At 59.3% G+C, this 21,344-nt stretch overlaps 2 protein-coding genes across 9 annotated transcripts; one reads left to right on the top strand and one right to left on the bottom strand.

Moving 5' to 3' along the window:
* The first annotated feature begins 25 nt into the window (after window positions 1-25).
* Window positions 26-18,187, top strand: EHBP1L1 (EH domain binding protein 1 like 1). 8 transcript variants are annotated; one of them, XR_004806723.2, is made up of 22 exons: window positions 28-407; window positions 3,044-3,101; window positions 3,331-3,426; window positions 3,707-3,760; window positions 3,854-4,032; window positions 4,112-4,254; window positions 4,725-4,760; window positions 4,846-4,914; window positions 5,006-5,168; window positions 5,337-7,344; window positions 7,803-7,960; window positions 8,049-8,097; window positions 8,527-9,189; window positions 13,834-13,903; window positions 14,014-14,069; window positions 14,165-14,288; window positions 14,555-14,654; window positions 15,638-15,711; window positions 15,809-15,923; window positions 16,054-16,364; window positions 17,018-17,151; window positions 17,417-18,187. XR_004806723.2 is itself a non-coding variant. In XM_035701642.2 (20 exons), exons 1-20 carry the CDS (start codon window positions 304-306, stop codon window positions 16,151-16,153), a joined length of 2,658 nt encoding a protein of 885 aa, XP_035557535.2. In that variant the 5' UTR covers window positions 27-303; the 3' UTR covers window positions 16,154-16,570. The 8 variants fall into 8 exon arrangements, 7 of the variants coding, with proteins under 7 accessions (XP_035557537.1, XP_035557535.2, XP_035557532.2 ...); XM_035701642.2 differs by lacking the exons at window positions 17,018-17,151; window positions 17,417-18,187 and having other exon boundaries at window positions 27-407; window positions 5,337-5,583; window positions 16,054-16,570; XM_035701639.2 differs by lacking the exons at window positions 17,018-17,151; window positions 17,417-18,187 and having other exon boundaries at window positions 27-407; window positions 5,337-6,081; window positions 16,054-16,570.
* On the bottom strand, window positions 16,814-21,234 carry KCNK7 (potassium two pore domain channel subfamily K member 7). Its single transcript, XM_025445803.3, has 3 exons — window positions 19,551-21,234; window positions 17,427-17,825; window positions 16,814-17,148 (listed from the first exon to the last, which is right to left on the bottom strand). The coding sequence occupies exons 1-3, from the start codon at window positions 19,867-19,869 to the stop codon at window positions 16,943-16,945; spliced, it is 924 nt and encodes a 307-aa protein (XP_025301588.3). The 5' UTR covers window positions 19,870-21,234; the 3' UTR covers window positions 16,814-16,942.
* Window positions 21,235-21,344: the final 110 nt, after the last annotated feature.

The raw sequence follows: 21,344 nt of genomic DNA, 5'->3' as shown, positions 1-21,344 counted from the left end.
CCGGGCCCCGCCCGCCTCCCGACGGGGGGTGCGGCTCCAGGAAACGGCGCGCGGGCCGCTCAGCGCTCCCGCGACCCGACGCGCCCCGGACGACCGGGCGGCCGACTCAGCCAGAGCCCCCGGCGGGCCCCAGCGGCCGCAGCGGGGAGATCGGCCCCGGGTCCGAGCCTCGGACATCTGCGACGGACGGGGCGGGCGGCGCGGATAGCAGCCCGGGAGGCCATGGGGACCCAGGCCGGGCCGGCGGTCGCGGGCCAGCGGAAGCCCCGAGTCTGAAGAGCCAGCAGCCGGGCGGCGGGGGCCATGACCTCGGTGTGGAAGCGCCTGCAGCGCGTGGGCAAGCGGGCCGCCAAGTTCCAGTTTGTGGCCTGTTACCACGAGCTGGTGGTGGAGTGCACCAAGAAATGGTGAGTGGCTGGGAGGCCTGGGGTACTCGGCTGGGACCCCATGGCGCTGCTGGGAGCCAGAGAGAACCTTTCCCCAGCCCCCTGGCCAACTAGGCCCCTCGCCCCCACCTTGGGCTCTGGTGTCCCAGACACAGAGACTCAAAAGTGCCCTTGCAGCTTGTGGGACCCCCGGAGTTGGGGCTGTGGGTAGCTTTTGGGGTGTTGAGGTCAGAACTTGCAGGCCTGAGAATCTGTCTGTGCTCACACCTTCCTCAGCTGCATGCAGCACTGGGGGAAGGGAGGCCTCATTTTTTTTTTGACTAGAGGGATGGTTCGGGATAACATCAGAAAAGGTAGCAAATTTTGAGGTCTGTTGGTGGCCAGGCTGTGGCTGAAACCTTCATGGACTGCGGTACAGCCCAGAACAAGGATGTTGCCTCCCCCACCCACTTGTTGAGCCAAAGGAACCCACACACCCACTTCAGCTGAGTGGGTGCTGGGAGGCTGGATATGTTTCCACTATGTCCTTAAAAGGGGAAACTGAGCATCAAGACGGATGAGGAGGGAGGCAGGGATGGCTTAAAGGGGCCTGCAGGCCTAGAAGGTTGTGAGTCGGGAAGGAGAGGTCTTGGGGCTGGTGAGGTGGCCTGGTGCGGGGAGATTTGTGAGAAGAGTACAGGACCTGGCCTGGACTGCCTAAGGGCCCAGAGGCATCTTGTCCACATGCTCCCACCCGCAGCTGCCCGGACCCCTGCGTCACACCCTAAATATACGTGTTCACTGGTGTCGGCTTCCCTTGGCTGGATTAGGGCACAGCTGTGGGGGCCTCACCCGTCAGGCGGGGCTAAATTTAGGTTCCCAAGAGGAAGAGCTGCTGGGGCAGGAAGGGATCATGGGGTCCAAAGGGAGGGGGGTAGTGAGCAGGAGGCTAGGGTCCCTTGGGCAGCAGCCATGTCCCTGGTTTTCACTGGGCCAGCCAGAAAGCCATTCACTCCATTTGGTGCGGCCCAGAGAAGACAAGAGCTAAAGTAGCACAGCACAGAGCTAGGACTTTAACTCTGGTCTCTGGCTTCTGCCTTCTGCCCCAGCATCCTGGGTGAGGCCAAGGGGACGCTGGGCTTGGTCCCAGAGAGCAGGCCTGGGGTGCGGGCAGTATCAATGCATCTGAGTCACGGGGGTGGGCAGGGCTTCCTGGGCTTCCTAGCCAGGAGCCCATGCTAGGAAGCTGCCCCTGCCCAGGTCTTGGCTCCCCAGGAAGGCGTGCCCAGCCTGAGTCAGGCTGCCTAGCCAGGCCCCGCCCTCTCTAGGCACCCCCTGTCTGCTTCCCCTTTCTGGGAAGTTTGCAGTTTGCATTGTCTGCAATTTAGGGTTCGGGAGGGGAGCTTGGCTATAGGCCAGAGAGCTCTGGGCTCGGCTTTGTGACCTACCCTGGCTCCCAACTTCTCTGGGCCTCAGCATTCTCAGGGGTTGACAGCAGAGCCAATTATCCTGGCTCAGCCTGCAGAGGGGCAGGGGGGTGGGTGTACCTAAGTGTCCTGGCATGGGGCTGGGTGCAGGCAAGAAGGGCTCCTGCATTGTCCTCGGCTTCATGGTCCCCTCAACCATCTCCACCCTCCTGAGCAGGAGCTGGACCTTCTAACCCAAAACAACCTTCTCCCTCCCAGGCCCAGCCACACATTAGCTCTGTGGGGCCGGGCCTGCTCAGGCAACTCTTTGCTCTCTTCACATCTCTGCCTCTCCTCTGAGTCTGCCCTGGCATATGCAGTTCAGCTTGGAGGTCACCCTCTGGAAGTCTTCCTTGATGCCCCCTGTGGGAATCAGGGGCCCTGCAAAGCTAGAGTCCCGGGCTCGGGGCTTGAGAGGTGGGGAGCATGGCTGACTCTCAGGGCCCCTGGGCTCAGCAGAGGGCTGGACATAGAAGGCCCTGGGTGGCTGTCTAATGACAAGCTGATGCTCTGCCTCCCTGACCACCTCCCAACCTCTGACTCTCACTCTAACCCTGAAATCTCCCCACAATCTCAGACCTCTGTGCTTACCATTCCTTCTTCCTGAGCCTTCCTTCTCTAGACAACTCACATAGCCCATCCCTCCCCTGAGCCTCTGCTCAGACACCCCAACCTCAAGGAGACCCCAGTGGCTCTCTCCTATCTCCCTAAAGTCAGCTGGTTAATTTATTTCCCTTCTCGATTGGCACTCTTCCCCAACCTCTGTTGTCCTCAGCCTGAGAAGGTCTTGCTTCTCCTTTGCCCTGCTCTGCCTCTAAACTGGGCTGGGTTTACAGTCCACACTGCCCAAATATTTGTGAGCAAATGGGTTTGTTTTACTCCATGTCTGTCTCTCTGAGTCAGTGTGTCTCTTGGAGGGTCCTTGCTGTGTGCATGTGGTTCTCTCTGTGTGTGCTGGTCTCTCTGTATGTCTCTGTGTCTCTCATTGTCAGTCTTCGTAATCCCTGCCGACCCACTGGAGCCTTTGCCCTTCTGCCCTGGGCCCCACCCTGCCTCCACAGCCCCACCCTGCTCCTGGTGGCTCCAGATAAGGGGCTGTGCGGGGGGCCCTCTCCTGGGGGAGGGGGATGTGGGCAGAAGGAAGACCCTGGAGGATATGGAGAGGCTGGGTGGGTGGGCCTGACTGAGAAGACCCCCTCTCCCAACTCCCAGGCAACCGGATAAGCTGGTGGTGGTGTGGACCCGGCGGAATCGACGCATCTGCTCCAAGGTGGGGGAGGTTGTCAACTGGAAAGGGGTCCAGGTTGTGGGTTGTGGGTGAGGCTAACAGAGGGTGTGGGGAAAGTGGGTACATGAGAACTGATGGGGGAGTAGAGTCAGGTTCAGGTTTGGATTAGAATCCATAGAAGGGAGAGAAAGATGAGATCAAGTCTGGAGCTAAGGGCAGGTGGTGAGGGGAGAGTTAAGAGTCAGGGGAGGCCTTCCACCACTCCCTGCAGGCCCACAGCTGGCAGCCAGGCATCCAGAACCCATACCGGGGCACCGTGGTGTGGATGGTGCCAGAGAATGTGGACATCTCTGTGACTCTCTACAGGGTGAGTCTCTAGCCCTTCTGCATAGGTGGGAATGCGGGGGTGGGGGGACGATTACCACCCAGGCAGCCCCGGGGGATCCCCATTGAGTTATCCATCCAAATAGGATAGAACAGAGGGGTGAGATGGAGAACCAAGATGGGGTAGGGGTGGCCCAAGAGGTCTCCTCGGAGGGGGTGGCATGCACACATACTTGTCACACACAGTGAGAGACAGCTGGCCCTTCTCCCCACACTGCTCTCACCCCAGAGCCCTTGTACTCACTGGTGCCCTCGTTTCCTAGGACCCTCACGTGGACCAGTACGAGGCCAAGGAGTGGACATTTGTTATCGAGAATGTGAGTGGCCAGGCAGGCTGGGACCTGGGCTCTTGGGGACTCTGGGGCAGCACTGACTATCCTTCCCCGCCCGCCTCTTTTCCTGGCTCACAGGAATCTAAGGGACAACGGAAGGTGCTGGCCACTGCTGAGGTGGACCTGGCCCACTACGCGGGGCCCGTGCCTGCCCGAGCACCCCTGCGGCTGCGGCTAAAGCCCAAGTCCGTGAAGGTGGTACAAGCTGAGCTGAGCCTCACTCTCTCGGGGGTACTGCTGCGGGAGGGCCGTGCCACGTGAGTGCCCATCCTCCTTCCTTGGCCTGAGTCTGGAACCTCTGACCTCAGCCCTCAACCCTGACCTCTGACCCCCCAGGGACGATGACATGCAGAGTCTTGCGAGCCTCATGAGCGTGAAGCCTAGCGATGTGGGCAACCTGGATGACTTTGCTGAGAGTGACGAGGAGGAGGCTAATGGCCCAGGGGCCCCTGAGACACGGTCTCATGTCCCCCAGCCAGGTGGGCTCACAGCCTGCCATGGATGAGATCACCAGGACGTAGGGAATGCTGGGGATAAGCCAGGCCAGGAGCTGCTGGCTGTGCAGTGGGGGGGACGGGGTGGTGCTTGCGCATGCCCAGTCGGGGGGCTCACCTGCCCAGGCAGTCCCAACCTGCCCAGCAGCTCTGACTATCCAAACTTGGCTCCTAGTCCCATGGCGGCCTGGGTCCTTAGCTGAGTCCCACAGGCCCTGTCCTCAGCCCTGAGTGGGTGCCTGACTGGGTCAGTACCTGCCCTGAACTGGCTGGGCCAAAAGCACAGTGGGGAGATGCAGTCTACTCTCTCCAGGCCTCACCACCCACCCTGGTACTCAGCCACTAGCTTTCTCATCCCTCCTTTTTGCTTGTTAAGGCTTTGTTTCTGTCTGTCCTTGTGGTTCTCTCTCTCTCTCTCTTTCTGTCTGCATCCGAGGGCCTGTCTCTTCTCGCAGGTCGGGGCAGTGCCCTGAGGCTGGGGCGTTTCCCAGGTAGGCCCAAAACTCTGGTTGGGGGGAAGCCGTCAGACCTGTGGGGTCCTCCCCTGGGCTGACCTGCCCCCCATCCCCACCCCAGATCCCTCTCGGGAGCTGAAGACACTTTGTGAGGAGGACGAGGAGGGCCGGGTACAGTCCCGGCAGGCAGGTGAGGCCCAGGCTGGGGTTGGGGTTGGGGAGGGAATGGACCTCCAGTCTGGGGCCCAGGCCTCAGCGCCCCTCCCTTCCTTCCTCCCCAGCTGCCAGCCCTTCTAGTGCGGAGGATACCAGTCCCACCCCTGTGAGTGCCCCTGCGCCCCCAGCCAGGGCCTCCCGGGGCCAGGGGCCAGAACCAGCTACTGTAGCAGGGGGCCAGGTGGGGCTCAAGGCCCCAAGGCCCCTGGGAACCCCACCAGAGGAGAGGTGAGCTTTGGAATGAGCCCCACTTCCATCCCCTGCTCTACTGTTAGAAAGCTGCATTCCCCCTACCAACCTGTCTTTCCAGTGCCCTAGCAACCTGAAGGGTGGGGATGGGGCTGACAGTAGGTAGCCAAGTGGGTTCCCCAATGCTTCCTCCTGCTCTCTCCTCAGGTCCTCAAGACAGCCACGCCAGGATGTGGCCCCTACTCCAGCCCCTCGGTTCCGGAAAGGCTCTGATGCCCCCTGGCCCCCAGGCCCCCAAGGGGAAGATGAGGCTTCCAAAGCCTCAGGGGCCCCCCTAGCAGGAGTGGGTTCTTCTGGGGAGATCCAAGTCCAGGAAAGCCCTCAGGAAGGGACAGAGGCTCAGGGAGCCAGGCTGGGCCCAGGCATTGAGGATGAAGGCTCCAGAGACTCTCTGGTAGGGCAGAAAAACAAGGTTGAAGAGGGGAGCCCTGGGGACAGGCCAGGGGCTAGAGGGGTGGACACAGAGCATGAGTCAGAAGTCACAGAGGTGAACACTAAGAGATTAGACATCAGAGCTGGGAAGGCTGAAGAGAGTTTAGAAGTGAGTCAAGTGGATGCTGAGCAGAGGTCAAAGGTGAGACATGTGGACACTAAGGGACCAGAGGCTATAGGGGTGATGTCTGAGACAAGATTCAAGGAGACTCCCGAGGCTCCACCAAGAGGCTCTCAAGGGAGGACAGGGGTCAGGACTGGGGATGAGGCTCCTACAATCCTGAGCACACCTGCAGCAGAGCCTGTAGGGCACACCAGGCATCTTGGTGACCTCAAAGGTGACAAGGCTGCTGCAGGACACGAGAGAGAGGGTACAGAGGTGAGAGGCAGAGTCCCTGGTATTGGGGGGACAGGCCCGGAGCAGGGTCCCTCTGTTGGAGCAGCGGATGTCAGGCCCCAGGTGAGCAGGTACAAGGGGGCCCCACCAGCAGCTGACCAAGGGGTGATGTCTAGAGATCTGGAGTTCTGGGAGGCAGAGGCTGGGGATTCGAGAATCCTGGGAACAGAGACTGGGGTGGCAGAGTCCGAGGTACTGGGGACCCAGGAGACAGAAGTGGGGAGATCAGGATTCCTGGAGATAGAGGCTGGGACAGCAAAGGCTGAGGCCCTGGAGGCCCAGGAGACGGAGAGCATGGGGTTGGGGGTCCTGGAGTCAGAGGCTGCTGGAATGGCAGAGTCTGAGGAACTGGGGACCCAGAAAACAGAGGCTGGGGATTCAGGATTTCTGGAGACAAAGACTAGAATGGCAGAGACTGAGATATTGGGGACCCAGGAGACAGCTGGTGGTTCAGGGATGCTGGGGACAGAGGCTGAGGCAGCAGAATCTGAAATATGGGGGGCTCAGGAGGCAGAGGTGGGAGGTGCCAGCATGCCAGAGATCGAGGCTGGGAGGGCAGAGGCTGAGATATTGGGGACCCAAGAGACAAAAGTAAGGGGCTCAGGGATAAAATACAAGATGGCAGGGACCCAGGAAGCAGAGATAGGCGGTTCAGAGGTTCCATGGTTTGAGACCAGGACAGCAGCAGCTGAGATACTGGGGACCCAGGAGGTAGCAGCTGGGGGTGCAGGGGTCCCAAGGATAGAGAATGAAGTAGCAGGAGCCCAGGAGACAGAGGTGGCTGATTCAAGGGTTTTGAGACCAGAGGTTGGAATGGCAGAGATGGAGGGACTGTGGACTCAACAGACAGAAACTACAGTTTTAGTGACTGAGAAAGTGAAGGCAGAGACTTTGGGGGCCCAGGAGGCAGAGCCTGGGCTCTGGGAGACCCTCAAATATGAGGCTCTACAGGACTCCATCACTAAGCATGGAGTTGTAGTGCCCCAGGGGGTAGAGTCAGAGGCAGAGACTACAGTTTTGAGGGTCCAGGAGGTGGAAGCTGGGGTTTGGGGGGTTTCAGAGGCCAGATCTGGGGTTTTGGGGGCCCAGGAAGCAGAGATGGAGGGTTTAGGGCCTCCCAAGAACGAATTAAGTATTTTGGAGCCCCAGGATGCAGAAACTGGGGTCTCAGGAACTGAGAAGGGAAAAGACGCTGAGTTAAACCTCCCAGAGGCCAGCCTGACTGAGGCACAGGTGGCCAGTAGGGCGGGGGCTGGGGTGCGCAAGCCCTCAGGGGCCTCTTCCCCAGAGGAGCCTGAAGAGGACGGGAGGCTGCTGGGCAGCCAGGTAGGGATGGGGGCCGCCGAGGGCCCAGTCTGCTGCTTCCCGCTAACCTGGGGCTGAGCTAACGGCGGCTCTGCATGGACCCACCTGGTCAACTGGGGTGTGGTAGGACCGGGGCTCAGCTACAAGGAGCCCCCTCACCCTCTCCTCTCTCAGGATGCCCTGGCTCCCCCATCTTGTCTTCCCTGGGCTTCATGGAGCCAGACACCCCCCCCCCCTGATTTTCTGGGCTGACTTTTAGGTGTGGCTGCTGGTTACCTCTGATCTTACCTGGGGCCACTGGCCTTTTAGGTGACCTTGGTAGATAACCACAGAGCTGGAAACCCTTTGCCTGGTCCCAGGGCTCTGGCCAGTGGTCTCTGGTGACCCCTGTAAACCCAGAGCTGGAGCTATTTTGTGTCCAAGGGGCAGAGGGCACAGTCCTATGTTCACATTCCCTGAGTGCATCCTTGTGTCTCTAGGCACCACCTGCCCAGGTCAGCTCCAGTCAATCCCTGCTGGAGTGGTGCCAGGAAGTCACTGCTGGTTACCGTGGTGTCCGAGTCACCAACTTTACTACGTCTTGGCGCAACGGCTTGGCATTCTGTGCCATCCTGCACCGATTCCACCCAGACAAGATGTGAGCTGCCAGAGGGGGTGGGAATGAAGGAGGGAGTCTCCTGGGAGGGCAGTGTGATTCCAGCCTCCGACCAGCCCTCTCCCTGCAGTGACTACGCCTCCCTGGATCCGCTCAACATCAAACAGAACAACAAGCAGGTGAGATGGGACAGGACCAAGGCCTGGAGGGAAAGGTTCCCGAGCTAGGCCCTAGATCCCAGATTTAGAGTCGGCCGGTCTTTGGGAGAGGAATCTATGGGCTGCAGGGCCCCCAGAGCGGACTTTAGAAGTTCTGCCACTTTTTACTCTCTTGGTCTTTACATTGTTCGTTTTCCTTAGTTTAGTTAGTTTTGTTTTAAAGCATATTTCCACCAGATGGTTTTTCCAAAACCACCCTTTGGTGTGCAGTTGCTGGGTGGCGGGAGGGCGGGCCCTGTTGCTGGATCTCCCCAGCAGAAGGGTGAAGGCTCGCTGGGCAAACCCCCGCCTGAGAGTCGCGGGACTCCGCCTGCGGCGGCCGAGGGCGGGGCGGGGGCCGCGGCGTCCCTGGGTACCGCCCGCCGCCGCTCATCAGCGCTCGGTCCCTAGGCCTTCGATGGCTTCGCGGCCCTGGGCGTGTCGCGGCTGCTGGAGCCGGCGGACATGGTGCTGCTGTCGGTGCCCGACAAGCTCATCGTCATGACGTACCTGTGCCAGATCCGCGCCTTCTGCACGGGGCAGGAGTTGCAGCTGGTGCAGCTGGAGGGCGGCGGCGGCGCTGGCACGTACTGTGTGGCCAGCGCCCGGCCCGGCCCGCCCGACAGCCTGGACACCGGGGGCCTGGCGCAGCGGCTGCGGGAGCACCGGCCCGAGGCGCCGGCGGAGCCCAAGGAGCCCGAGAACCGCGCTGACCGCGCGGCTCCCGAGGCCACCTCCGAGGACGGCGGCGCCGAGCCCGCCCTGGAAGCGCGCTCCGCGGAGGCCCCTGGCGACGGCCCCGGGGCCCGGCCATCCGCGCCCCCGGCCCAAGGGCTGGTGAACGGGTCCGGGGCCCCGGGCGCGGGGGGCGGCGCGAGGCAGCAGCGGCCGTCGGTCAACGGGGAGGCCGGGCCGGTGCCCCCGCCCCGCGCCCACGGCTCCTTCTCCCACGTGCGCGACGCCGACCTCCTCAGGAAGAGGCGCTCGCGGCTGCGGAACAGCAACTCTTTCTCGGCCGAGGACCCGGACTCGGGAGCGGCTGGAGCCAGCGGAGCGACCGGAGCCCCGGCGGCAGTGAGTGCCCTCCTGCGGCATAGGGGGGAGCTGGGCAGAGAAGCCCCAAGGGCGGAGCTGGCCCAGGGGTGGCCGCTGCCGGGCAGCAGGGCTCAGCTGGACCCCGCGGAGTGCTTTCTGAGTGGAGGGACCATGGTGCCACGGAAGAGTACCCTGGCAAGGTAGTGAGCTCCTGCTCTGGGGACACATGCAAGCCGAGGCCCCCTGGGGGACGAGCAGCGGCCTGGGCAGGGTCTCCACCTTTGCTGCCAACCTTGGGACATATGCTAATGTGTTTTGCTTTTTAAGATTTTATATATTTATTCATGAGAGACACACACGGAGAGGCAGAGGCACAGGCAGAGGGAGAAGCAGGCTCCATGCGGGGAGCCCAATGTGGGCTCCATCCCGGGTCTCCAGTACGAAGGCGGCGCCAAACTGCTGAGCCACCCGGGCTGCCCATATATACTAATGTTTTTTTTTTTTTTTTAAGATTTTTTTAAAATTTTTTATTTATTTATGATAGTTACGGAGAGAGAGAGAGAGAGAGAGAGAGAGAGGCAGAGACATAGGCAGAGGGAGAAGCAGGCTCCATGCACCAGGAGCCTGATGTGGGATTCGATCCCGGGTCTCCAGGATCGTGCCCTGGGCCAAAGGCAGGCGCCAAACGGCTGCACCACCCAGGGATCCCTATACTAATGGTTTTTAATGCTTGACATCCAGGTAGAGTAGAATCATGGTAGTGGGTAGTTCCTAGAAGGCTCTAGGTTTTCAGCACTCAGTGCACTGCTCTTTATAGACTGTAAAGTGGGTTGGGGTGTTTCTTTCCCTGCAGGGGTCGACCAGCAGCCACTATTTGTTCTGTAAGTTGGGACAGAGCTTCTGTGCTCCAGGGGACCATCCAGGGCCTCCCAACCCCAAGTTTCTCTGACTTGGATCCTTAACTCAAGATCCTGGAAACCCATTCTTCTCTAATAATGGGAGGTTGGGGATGGTAGACCCTACCGGGTGCCCGTGTCCCTCACCCCAGCCCCTGCAGGTCTCAGGTCAGGGTCTCCCTGGGTGTCACATGATCACTGCACTGAAGGGGAGATGGTCCTAGAGAAGGTACAGATTTGCTCAAGGACTCAGAGCCACTGAAGTAGCCTCCGAGCTGGGGCTCCTTCCACTCACTGTACCCGTCCTGCCTGGGACAACAGGGGCAGCTCTGTCAGGCCACTCCAAGCCTTCAGCTGCCCAGGGATGACCCCTGAGTGCTAAAGAAAGGCGAGAATTGGGCAGCCCAGGTGGCTCCGTGGTTTGGCACCGCCTTCAACCCAGGGTGTGATCCTGGAGACCTGGGATCAAGTCCTGTGTCGGGCTCCCTGCATGGAGCCTGCTTCTCCCTCTGCCTCTGCCTGTGTCTGTGCCTTTCTCTCTGTGTGTGTCTCTCATGAATAAATAAATAAAAGCTTTAAAAAAGCGAGAATAAATGGGGAAGGTCTTTCTGGAAGCGGCCACCATGTGAGCGAGGCTGATAAGGTGGGCAAGCTCTCCAGGTGAAAACTGGGAGGGGGTAGTTCTCATGTGGAGGGACCTGCTGAAGTAAAAGTGTGTTAGCAGGAAGGCTCAGGTTTCGTTTTGGGGTCTGCCTGCCACTCCCCTCCCAGAATGTCAGCAGGCGGCAGTGGTGGTGCGGCTGGCTTATAGAACTGAAGCATTGAGAACAGAGTCAGAGGCACCGCATTGTGAATGGGAGACAGGGAGGGCTACCTGGGGCACCCATAGGAGATGTGATAGGCTGGGGTCAGGGGGACACAGCCGTCCATGGCTGTGGCCATGACCGCAGCCTTGTTCATGTGTGTCAGTGGCTCAGCAAATCTTAAGAGGGAAGGCTCCATCCCACACCCTTCTCTGCCCAAGTCCCAGCGTCTGGTCCTTCCAAGCCAGGCCACTCTCTAGCCCTTGTCCCACAGGAGGTTTTTGACCCACAGGCCTGGAGAGGACTCCTTCCCCCCCCCCCCCCCGCCCACGTAAAGATTTATTTATTTGAGAGAAGTGGGAGGAGGGACAGAAGGAGAGAGGATCTCACGCAGACTCCCAGCTGAGTGCTGAGCCCGCTGAAGGACTCAATCCCATGACCTCGAGACCAGCACTTGAGCGGAAACCAAGATCAACTGACTGACCCACCCAGGCACCCTGGGACTCCTCCATGTTGGCCAGTCCCATCCCCCATGCCCTATGCCTGTGGTGGGAGGAGGTCAGGCCCTGCTGCGCCCTTGGCAATTCCCAGAATCCTGGATGGGACAAAGTCGGGCACCAGAAGCTGGGATAGGGCTGACACAACACTGTGAGCAGGGCAGGGTGCCTCTCTTGCAGCCCAGTAAGACTTCCTGGAGGAGGGGCCACACATGAAGGTGCAGAAAAAGGGGAATTGGGGTCAGACATGAGGAAGCATTGGAATGAATTCCCATCAGGGCCAGTGTGAGTAAGCTCTGTTGTTGCTGAGGTTGGGGTTTCTCCTTCACTCCCCTGCCCCTGCCTGCTCTGTGGGTAGAGTGCCTGCTTCTCTGTGCCTGGCCCAGCTCCATGACCCCTCATCAACTCCTAAGTGACTCCACAATGCCCCTTCCAGGGAGGAACCATTACCCCATTTTGCAGGTGGGAACATTGAGACTTAGGGAGGTGAAGACAGAGGCAAAGGAAGTTGAGAACACCTGTGAACACAGAACTCTTAAATGGTGCTCTCTACTAGGTCCTGTGCTATTGACCCGCTGTGTGACCCCGGGCAAGCCATTTAACCTCTCTGTGCTCTTTCCCTGAGGATGAGAGCCAAACACATGAAAGTTCTTATGGAGTGGCCTTGAGACACCAGCTCAGGGTGCTGTCAAAAAAGCGGCACTGTGTTCTCCCCCAGATGCCTTTCAGGAGCCCTGCAGCCCCCAGGTTACATGAGTCTGGGATTTCTCTCACATACAAAGACACAAATGGAAGCCTTGTGGGTGTGATTGGCCCAGAGGCAAACAGTACATTGGTGGCCAAGCTTGGGAGCAAATCTTTGGATTAGACAGCCATGGGTCCAAGGCCGGGTTCTGTATGAGCCTCACCTCTGACCTCCAGTTTCCTCATCTGTGAATTCGGGATGGTGATCACCATGACTCACAGGGTTGTTGGGGGAACTGAAGGAGTCAATGTACATGCGCGGGGTCCAATGCATAACTGTGGTCAATAAGCTCTCATCAGCGGCCCTGAATGCCGGCTCTGGGCCCCACCCTGCCTGCAGAGGTGACCTCTGGGCAGGGAGACATGGGTCACCTCACCAGCGGCCCTGACTGGGGTAGGAGCTGTGCTGAGGAAGGCCAGGGAAGCTGTGAGGGGAGCATCGTGCGGCCTGGGGATCACGGCCTTGGGAGGCATGAAGGTCAGGAAGAGATACAGAAACCCAAGTGGGAACCCGAAGGGTGCTTGAAGAGGCTGAGCTGAGCTGGGTCATGGAGGTTGCTGAAGTGAGGCAGCCCCTGCTAGAGGCCAGCCCAGGCTGAGGAAACTGTTTGGGGAAGTGAAAGCCCAAGCCTGTTGCTATGGCTAGGCGGAGTCTGGGTGCTGTGTGGGGTACTAGGAGCTGAGGCTGGAGCTGGCCCCAGGCCTTGGCAACAATACTGGGGGCTGAGAGGGCTCGGGGGAGAGGAACACCATCGGGTGAAGCTTTTAGGCAGATCCCTCCGTTATGGCTTGAGGGGAGCGTCAGCAGGCAGGGCCTGGGCAGTGGCTGGTGAGGAGGCTGCTACTGGCCCAGGCCAGAGAAGATGGCACCTGAGTGGGATCTGCCCAGCGATGGCTCACAGAGAAGTGTGGGGTGGAGTGGACAGTAGAGTGGTTCCACCTCTTCTTCCCACCCTGTGACCTAGAAGGGTAGCCAGAGCAGGAGCCATCAAAGGGGCTAGGCTGTCTTCAGATCTAAGTCCCCAGCGCTGACTCTCCCAGCAAGTTGCCGGGGCAGGGGGCGGTGGGGAACGCACAGTAGGGGCCAGCCCTGCCTTTCCAGGCTAAAAGTGGTAGGTCCAGCCAACCTGTCCTGTTCTGAGTGTTCTAGGAAGAGCACTACGGTCCCTAGCATGGGAATTGATAAGGTGGGAGGGTGCCCCCTTTAGGACAGGATATGGAGGTGGTGGTTCAGGACAGCCTAGGTCTGGAGATGAGGTGAGTCAGGTCAGCTCACTGTCACTGTGTAGTCCCCTGACCATGCTGGAGATGCAAGAGCTAGGTCATGGGAGTCAGAGGTGACCTGAGGGAGATCCATGGAGGAAGGGGTGAGACAGGGAAGGAGAGGCCCCACTCAGGCCCTTCTTAGCCTTTCACTGATGACTCTCACAAAATCCCTATAAAGCCAGGATTATCAGCCCAGCCCAGGGAATGAGGACTGTGAGGCTCCAAGAGTGGGAGTGGACTGGCCCAGGACCACAGAGCCAGGGAGGGTGAAGGCCGTGGCCTTTGCTTGAGGAGGCATTTTTCCTAAAGGAGGTGGGGGTGGAGTTCTGTGCCTGCAGGACTGGAGAAGCAGCTGGGGTGGCCAGGGCCTGGAGTTGAGGGCCCCTCCTGCCCTGTGTGTGCACTGAGCCTCTGGCTGGCCCCAGGGTGGGGCTGTTGGGAAACCCCCACAAGCCTCACTGGCCTCTTTCTCTACAGGAAGCCCTGAGCCCTGACCCCAGCTCTGTCCCTGGCCCACCCACAACCGCAGCCCCACAGCAGTCCCCTGGTGAGTAGTTTTGGAGTAGTGACCGAGCTCAGCTCTGGCTGATCCTGAACTGGGGATACCCTGAGGGCAGATGTCAGTTGGAGGTGCCTTAGCTTGGTCTCTGTCTGCAGGTAAGAGTCTCCCATCAGAGGAGCCACCCCCAAGTCCAGGGGAAGAGGCTGGGCTGGTAAGGATGGCCGAGGTGGGTGGAACTGGTGGGTGGCATTTCCTAGGCAGAGCTCGGGCTGAGTCCACCCTGTCCTTTGCCCCCGTTTCTTGCAGCAACGGTTCCAGGACACAAGTCAGTATGTGTGTGCAGAGCTGCAGGCCCTGGAACAGGAGCAGAGACAGATTGATGGGCGGGCAGCCGAGGTGGAGACACAACTGAGGAGACTTATGGAGTCAGGTGGGGCAGGCGCCTGGAGTCCACTCCCCAGCACAATGTACCAGATCTGCCTAGCCCTGCAGCACTTCCTGTTCTGGGGAGGAGCTGGGAGAGGGCAAAGCTGGGGTCACTGTCCCCATTTACAGCTGGGTAAGGGAAGCAGCTTGCCAGAGGCACACTGGCTTCCGGGATGCCATAATGAAGCAAGCCCCTTCCCCACTCTCCAGCCACCTTACCCTGCCACCTGGGTTGGTGGCAGGCCTGGTGACACTCTTGGCCTGGTTCAGGTGCTGACAAGCTGCAGGAGGAGATGTTGATCCAGGAGTGGTTCACACTGGTCAACAAGAAGAATGCTCTCATCAGAAGGCAGGACCAGCTGCAGCTGCTGTGAGTGCAGGCAGGCCCCACCTGGGGCAGGCGTCCACCACCCCAACCCAGGGCCTGCAGAATAGGGAATCTTGGCTACATTGGTTACAAATATTCACAGCTTTCTTCTTTCTTCAAAGATTCTTTTTTTTTTTTTTTTCAAAGATTCTTTTGAAAAATTGTTCAGTCATCTTATTTTTTCTTTTTTTTCTTTTTTTTTAATTTTTATTTATTTATGATAGTCACAGAGAGAGAGAGAGAGAGGCAGAGACACAGGCAGGGGGAGAAGCAGGCTCCATGCACCGGGAGCCTGATGTGGGATTCGATCCCGGGTCTCCAGGATCGTGCCCTGGGCCAAAGGCAGGTGCGAAACCGCTGCACCACCCAGGGATCCCCTTATTTTTTCTTCTCAAAAGTCCAGTATAAGTTACATATCTCTTAAATTGGAACTGTTTTATGAATCCAAAACCCAAGAGAAAAACATAGTACAGGCGGGTCAGGGCTTAGTGCCCCAGTTTGACCTTGTTCTTTTACAATAAGGAAAACTGAGGCCCAGGGAGATCTGAGCTGGTTTCCCAAGTGGGATCAAACGTGATTCTTCTTTTTATAGTCCGGCATGATGAAGGTGGTTTTTCTTCCCTTTTGCATTTTGGATCAATTTTCAGAATAATTTTGTCTAATACTTGCTGTTTGTGAATAATGTTCATCCAAACAATCCTGCAAGATTGTTTCTTAATTGAAAAAAAAAAACAAAAAAAAGAGCAGCGAGGATGGGAGGAGACAATATAAACATTCAGCATTTGGAGAAGAGTTGGAAGGAAGACGATTTGGAGCAGGGACGGGGTATAGCGCTGCTCTCAGCCCAGGCCTCCGCGCAAATCGGTCATGGAGTGGGATGGGGGCCAGGGAGTGGTCAGAGCCCTGAGACCCCTCCCCCTCCCATTCCCTCTTCCTGACCCACCCCTACTCCCACCCCCTACCCCCACCCCCTACCCCTACCCCAGCATCGAGGAGCAGGACCTGGAGCGGAGGTTTGAGTTGCTGAGCCGGGAGCTACGGGCCATGCTGGCGATCGAAGGTGGGACATGGGACCTGGGAGATGGCGCCGGAGGGGGCCCGAGAGCAGGACCCAGCCGGGCCGGCGCCTCCTGACTCCTAGCCCCCTCCGCTCCCAGACTGGCTGAAAACCGCGGCGCAGCAGCACCGAGAGCAGCTGCTCCTGGAGGAGCTGGTGTCGCTGGTGAACCAGCGCGACGAGCTGGTCCGGGACCTGGACCACAAGGAGCGGATGTGAGTGGGGTAGGGTCGGCGCGGGGAGGCGGGGAGGGCCTGGGGCGCGCTCCCGGGGGTTGCTCGGCCCGGCGGCAGGGGTCGGAGGGGGCCAGCGCCCCGGCTCTGACCGGATGGGGTTCCCTCGCAGCGCCCTGGAGGAGGATGAGCGCCTGGAACGCGGCCTGGAGCAGCGGCGCCGCAAGCTGAGCCGCCAGCTGAGCCGGCGCGAGCGCTGTTCGCTGAGCTGAGGCCTCCGGCTCGCACCGCAGCCCTTCTCGCCGCAGCGCAGCACGGGGTCGCCGCCCCGGGGCTGGCGCCTGGAGGACCGCACGTGGTCGCAGCGCGCTCCACTCGTGGGGCCGCCGTCGCCCACAGGGCGGGGAGCAGGGCGGCCCCCGAGCCCGACCGATGGGAGCGGCTGGACGGCCGTGCAGTCCGGGGCCGTATTTATTTGTTCGTGTGAGTGTGTGCGTGTGTTCGCCGGGGGCGGGGGGGGGGGTGTCCCAGGGTCCCAGGGTCCCAGGAGTGTCCCGAAGTACGACACCGCCCCCCAGGCCGAGGGCCCTGGGCCTGCGGGCGGGGGAGCTGGGATGGCCGCTGGACCGTGCGCCCCTGCCCTCCCCCATTCTTGATCTTCGTGAGCAATAAAGTTGGACGAAGCTACACCACAATGGCCTTTCTCAGGAGGGGGCTTTCAATAGACGGAAGGGGGTGGGGCAGAGGCCGAAGAGGTTATCTGCGATCCCAAGTGGGGCCTGCTCAGGCTTTGAGGTTCCCAGATGCGGAGGAGGGCTCTGCCCGGCTTTCACTTTCAAAGGACTGGGGGTAGGTGGTTAAGGATGATGGGGTTTGGGTCGTTGATCGCTCTAGGGGTCCCGTTTTGAAGGAAGAGACAAAAACAGTTGGGGTTCTTACACCACCCCCTTTTTAAAACACATTATTATCTGAGGTCCTTACAATCCCCCCTCCCATCTCTGGAGGCTTCGTTGTGGGGCTTGTCCACTTGAGAGGAGCTCCACTCCATCACCTGACACCTGTCAGCAGGTTGTGGCCTGTTCTGGGGCTGCTGCTGAGGGTGGCAGGGTGCTCAGAGCCAGTTCATCCTGGCCTAGGATGCCACCTTGGTCTTCAGCAGTCAGCAGGCCACTGGACCCAAAGAACTTCACCATGGCACGGACCTGTGGCAGCTCTGAGAAGGTCTCCACAGTCAGCAGCATGGCCAGGAGCCCAAGGAGCAAGTAACCTGGTGAGGAGAGGTTGCTAGGGCAGCTCTTGGGGTGCCAGTGATGCTCCTTGCCCACCTCCCAGGCAGGTGACCCCCTCCCCACCAGTACCTAGTGCCAGTAACAACTCTCTCAACTCCACCATCAGGGTTCTTCCAACTACAACTCCCACTCCACAGCCTAGGGCAGTGCTCCTTCACCCTTGAGGCTCAGCCTTCCTGGTGGCTTATGGGAGTTTTAGTCCAGGCTCCTCTTCCCTCCTCTCCTTTCTCCCACACTCTGTGGCAGCTGGACTCACCAAGAAGTGCAAGCTGGCCAAGGTGGTAAAGTACTGGATGAAGGCCACGGCTACCACCTGGCAACAGGTCCCCCAGGCCGATGGTGCTGAGTGAGCTGAAGCAGAAGTAGATGGCCTCCAGCAGGTCGCACTCACCCTGCAACCCCCACAGCACCAGTGCCGGAAGCAGCACGAAGGTCCCAGCCACCAGCAGGCCCAATCCAGCTGCACACAGCAGTGCAGCCGTCTCTGGGGCCAGCTGCCAGTGGATGGCCACCCAGGCCCCAGGATGGCTTAGCAGGGGCAGCAGGCAGCAGCGCAGAGCGGCCAGGAGTGCTAGGGAGGCTGGCAGCCCGAGGGTTGCGTAGACCACACAGAAAGCCTTTCCACCTGCTGAGAGTGGGGCCATGTTGCCATAACCTGGAAAGGAGAGAGGTGGTAGGCAAGGTCACTTGCATGGGGTGCCAGGTGTGGTTCCCCTCCTTCCCCCAACAAGGCCGCTGGCAGAAGGCTGCCCTCTGGTGGCTGAGATGATGGGAACTGTTCAGACCTGGGCTCTGGCTGGCTTTGCTCCTCATTTGCTGGGGGTCCTTTAACCAGTCTTTTAACCTCTGTAACTGCTCTTCCTAAGTAAGTGTCTGACTCTTAATCTTGGCTCAGGTCATGAACTCAGGGTCATGAGATCAAAGCCTGGAGCCTGCTTAAGATTCTCTCTCCTTTTCTCTCTGGGCACCATCCTCCTCCCCAACCTCCCCTACTCTTAAATAAACAAACCAACCAGCGTCTCTGGCCACTCTTTTCTGGAAAATGTAAGGATTAAAAGAAGCAGTCACCTTAGGCCTCTTGTAGCTTGGGACAGTTTTGAGAACTGCTGTCCTGCCCCAGAGGAAGCTTGGTTTTCTCAGATTCCTTAGCTCTGCCCTTGATACTTCCAAATCCCCTAGGAAGAATAATACCCAGTCTATCACTTCCCAAAGGTGTACTGAGACATCCTGTGTGCCAGGCCTTGCACTGGAATCTGAGTGTGCTCAGGCCCTGCCATTTGGAGACAGGCAGGAAAATCAGTAGAGACACTTCATGTGAAGGGTGGCAAGAGAGCCAGCATGCCTGAGAGAAGGCATTCAAAACTGGAAAAACATGTGCAAAGTTAGGGAGAGGTGGGGGAGCAGGGTGTGCTGGGCAAACAGGACCAGCTAGTCCAGAGGTTGTAAATTCAAATGCCTTGAGGAGCCTGTTGTGAGACAAGAGGGAGTGGTGGGGACTGGGCTGGCCTGGAGAGGACACACTCTGCCCAAAGTGCAGGCCTATTCCACTCCAGACAATACGGAATCCCTTGCAGGGTTTCTGGCTCCGTGCAAGTAGGTTTCCTGATTGTTCAAAAGAATCTGGCAATATAGATTTTAATTCAAAAAACACTTAGAGGGATCCCTGGGTGGCGCAGCGGTTTAGCGCCTGCCTTTGGCCCAGAGCGTGATCCTGGAGTCCTGGGATCGAGTCCCACATTGGGCTCCCCGCATGGAGCCTGCTTCTCCCTCTGCCTGTGTCTCTGCCTCTCTCTCTCTGTGTCTCTCATGAATAAATAAATAAAATCTTAAAAAAAAAATAAAAACAAAACAAAAACAAAAAAAAAAAAACACTTAGACACTTGGCAGGTGGAGAAACCTCCAGGGCTGTGGGTCCCATTCCTTTATTTCTCCAGGCCTTTGCACATGCTGTTCCCTCTGCCAGGAATCCCTTCATCTGCCAGGAATCCCTCATCTCTGTGCCCTCTCACCATGGCTAACATGTCATCAGGGCCTCCTCCCCCTGGACACACTCTCCTGAGTTGGTGGTCCGAATCTGTACTCCTGGGTCTACTCCATTTTCCTCCACTCAAGAATTCGTCCCACAGTATCTGTCCCTTACCTGGCCTCAGGCCACGGGGTCTGGGCATCTTTCCTGGGTCTGGGGGGCAGGCAAGAGGGTGTGGCTGAGTAGGCCACACCCCACCTGGCAGCTGAAGTTGAGGCACCAGTTGGGGTGTTGGGGTGGGAAGCCCCAGCTGTGACGTCAGGCCTAGTCAGTCTGGCATTTTGGGTCTGGCAGAAGGGCTACACCCCCAGTGCCCCCAGGAACCCCTCCTGCTGGGCCGTCTGGTGGCCTTACCCGTGGTAGTGAGGATGCTGGCAGTGAAGAGCAGAGCTGAGGGCAGATCCCAGGTCCTGGCCTCTGAGCCATTGCCCAGGCTGGAGACCCCGTGTACCTGGGCTTCCAGGGCAGTGCCCAGCAGCTCCTCCAGCGCCCCCGGTGGCAGGCAGGCCCCATACTCCGCCTGGAAAGCAGCCAGCTCTGCCCTGAGCTTGGCCTGGAGCTGGAGCGCTGGAGGCCCCTCCAGGGCCTGAAGCACAGCAGCCCCGATCCCCAGGGCCAGCAGGTGGGCTGCCACCAGGAGTGGGAACCGGGCCCAAGGCTTCAGAGTCCCCATGGTGAGCTACCCAGGGTTGGATCCGTTGTGAAAGCTGATGGCGGCGCCACCACAGGCACCTACCTCGGAGGGGCTGGGCAGGGTGGGGTAGGGAGGAGGTGCTACGTGGGTGGCTGAAGACAGAGCAATGCCTAGGACGCAGCAAGGGAGAGTGTGAATGAGCTTGGAGGGCATCTGAGTCCCTCTGCCCGGTTTCCGGGGGCAAGGCGTTGTTTGCTCAATTCCCTGCAGCTGGGGAGATACGGGTGGGGTGAGGCAGGAGGAGGCCCCAAGAGATAGCGACTGGCTCAAAAATCACACTGTGGTGGCTTATTCAAGGAGGAGCTCACCCCTCTGCCACACACACTGCATTCACCTACTCAGCACACACTTTGATCCTGAAGACACTAAGAAGAGGACAGACACAGGTCCCTTCCCTCCTGGTGTTGCCACAAGAAAACTGTTAGCAAGGAGATGTGACAAGTTCACAGTTACACATGCCTGAAGTTCTGGGGGCGGGGGGGACTCCCTGGGAAGGCTCTTGGAGGAGTGAAGAGTGACATTTCAGCTGGGGAACAGAAGAGGCCAGTCAAGGTGGGGGAGAGCTTGGGGTGTGAGAGGAACAGCGGGCTGGCTGTTGGGGGAGAGAGGGTAAAGACATGGGGTCTTGAGGACAAGAATAGCCTAGGGAGACCTCTGGGGGGCTACCGTAGGTAGGAAGGAAGAGGGGAGGGGAGTGGCAGGATCTGGGACAGGCCAGGTAGGGGCAGGGTGGTGAACTAAGAGAAGCCAAGGATGCCCAGAGGACCCTGGACAGATGATGCTCTCACACCTCCGTTCTGAGTCCTCCCTGAGAACCCTCTGCGCTGGGCCCTCCTGAGTCCTGCCCCACTGAACATGGAGGACCCAGAGGGCCTGGCTGCTAGGAAGTGTGTAGGGGAGGGGAGGAGCCTAGGTGCGACTCCCCTGAACCATGGAGGGCCCTGCCCTGGGGCATGATGTGAGGGCGGCTGCTGCCCATAGAAGCCTGCAGCAGTAGAAGCACGGGCAGAGCTGGGTGCCAGCGTGGGTCACTCTTTCCAGTTCCAGACCATGGAACAGACAAACCTGGGACAAATCCCCAAGGTGCTGCCCAGAGGGCTCCAGCCCCCCAAGCTTAGCAAACTAACTGTGGTGGGGGCGGCACAGCCAGGGAAGATGTCCCAGAGGAGGTGATGTTGGAGCTGGGCCCTGACGACAAGCAGGGACTGCCCAGCAGCAGGAAGAATCGGGGTGAATAGTCACCAGTCACTTGTAATGGCAGGAAAGGCCTGGCAAGGGCAGGGTAAAGGTGGGTGAGACCAGTGCGTGTGGATGCCGAGAACCGGCCTAGACCACCTGGCTGAGGCCAGGGGACTCAACTCCAGCCTAGACACAGGCCAACTGCTCATCGCGCTGGGGGCACTAGGTTACCAGGTGTGTGTGATGGGTTGGATCTCCCCCACCCGCCCCATTAC

The sequence above is a fragment of the Canis lupus genome, chromosome 18 (genome assembly GCF_003254725.2).
Source record: "Canis lupus dingo isolate Sandy chromosome 18, ASM325472v2, whole genome shotgun sequence".
Lineage (NCBI taxonomy): Eukaryota > Metazoa > Chordata > Mammalia > Carnivora > Canidae > Canis > Canis lupus.
The sequence above is the reverse complement of the archived record's forward strand: the minus strand, read 5'-3'. Positions and strand labels throughout refer to the sequence as shown.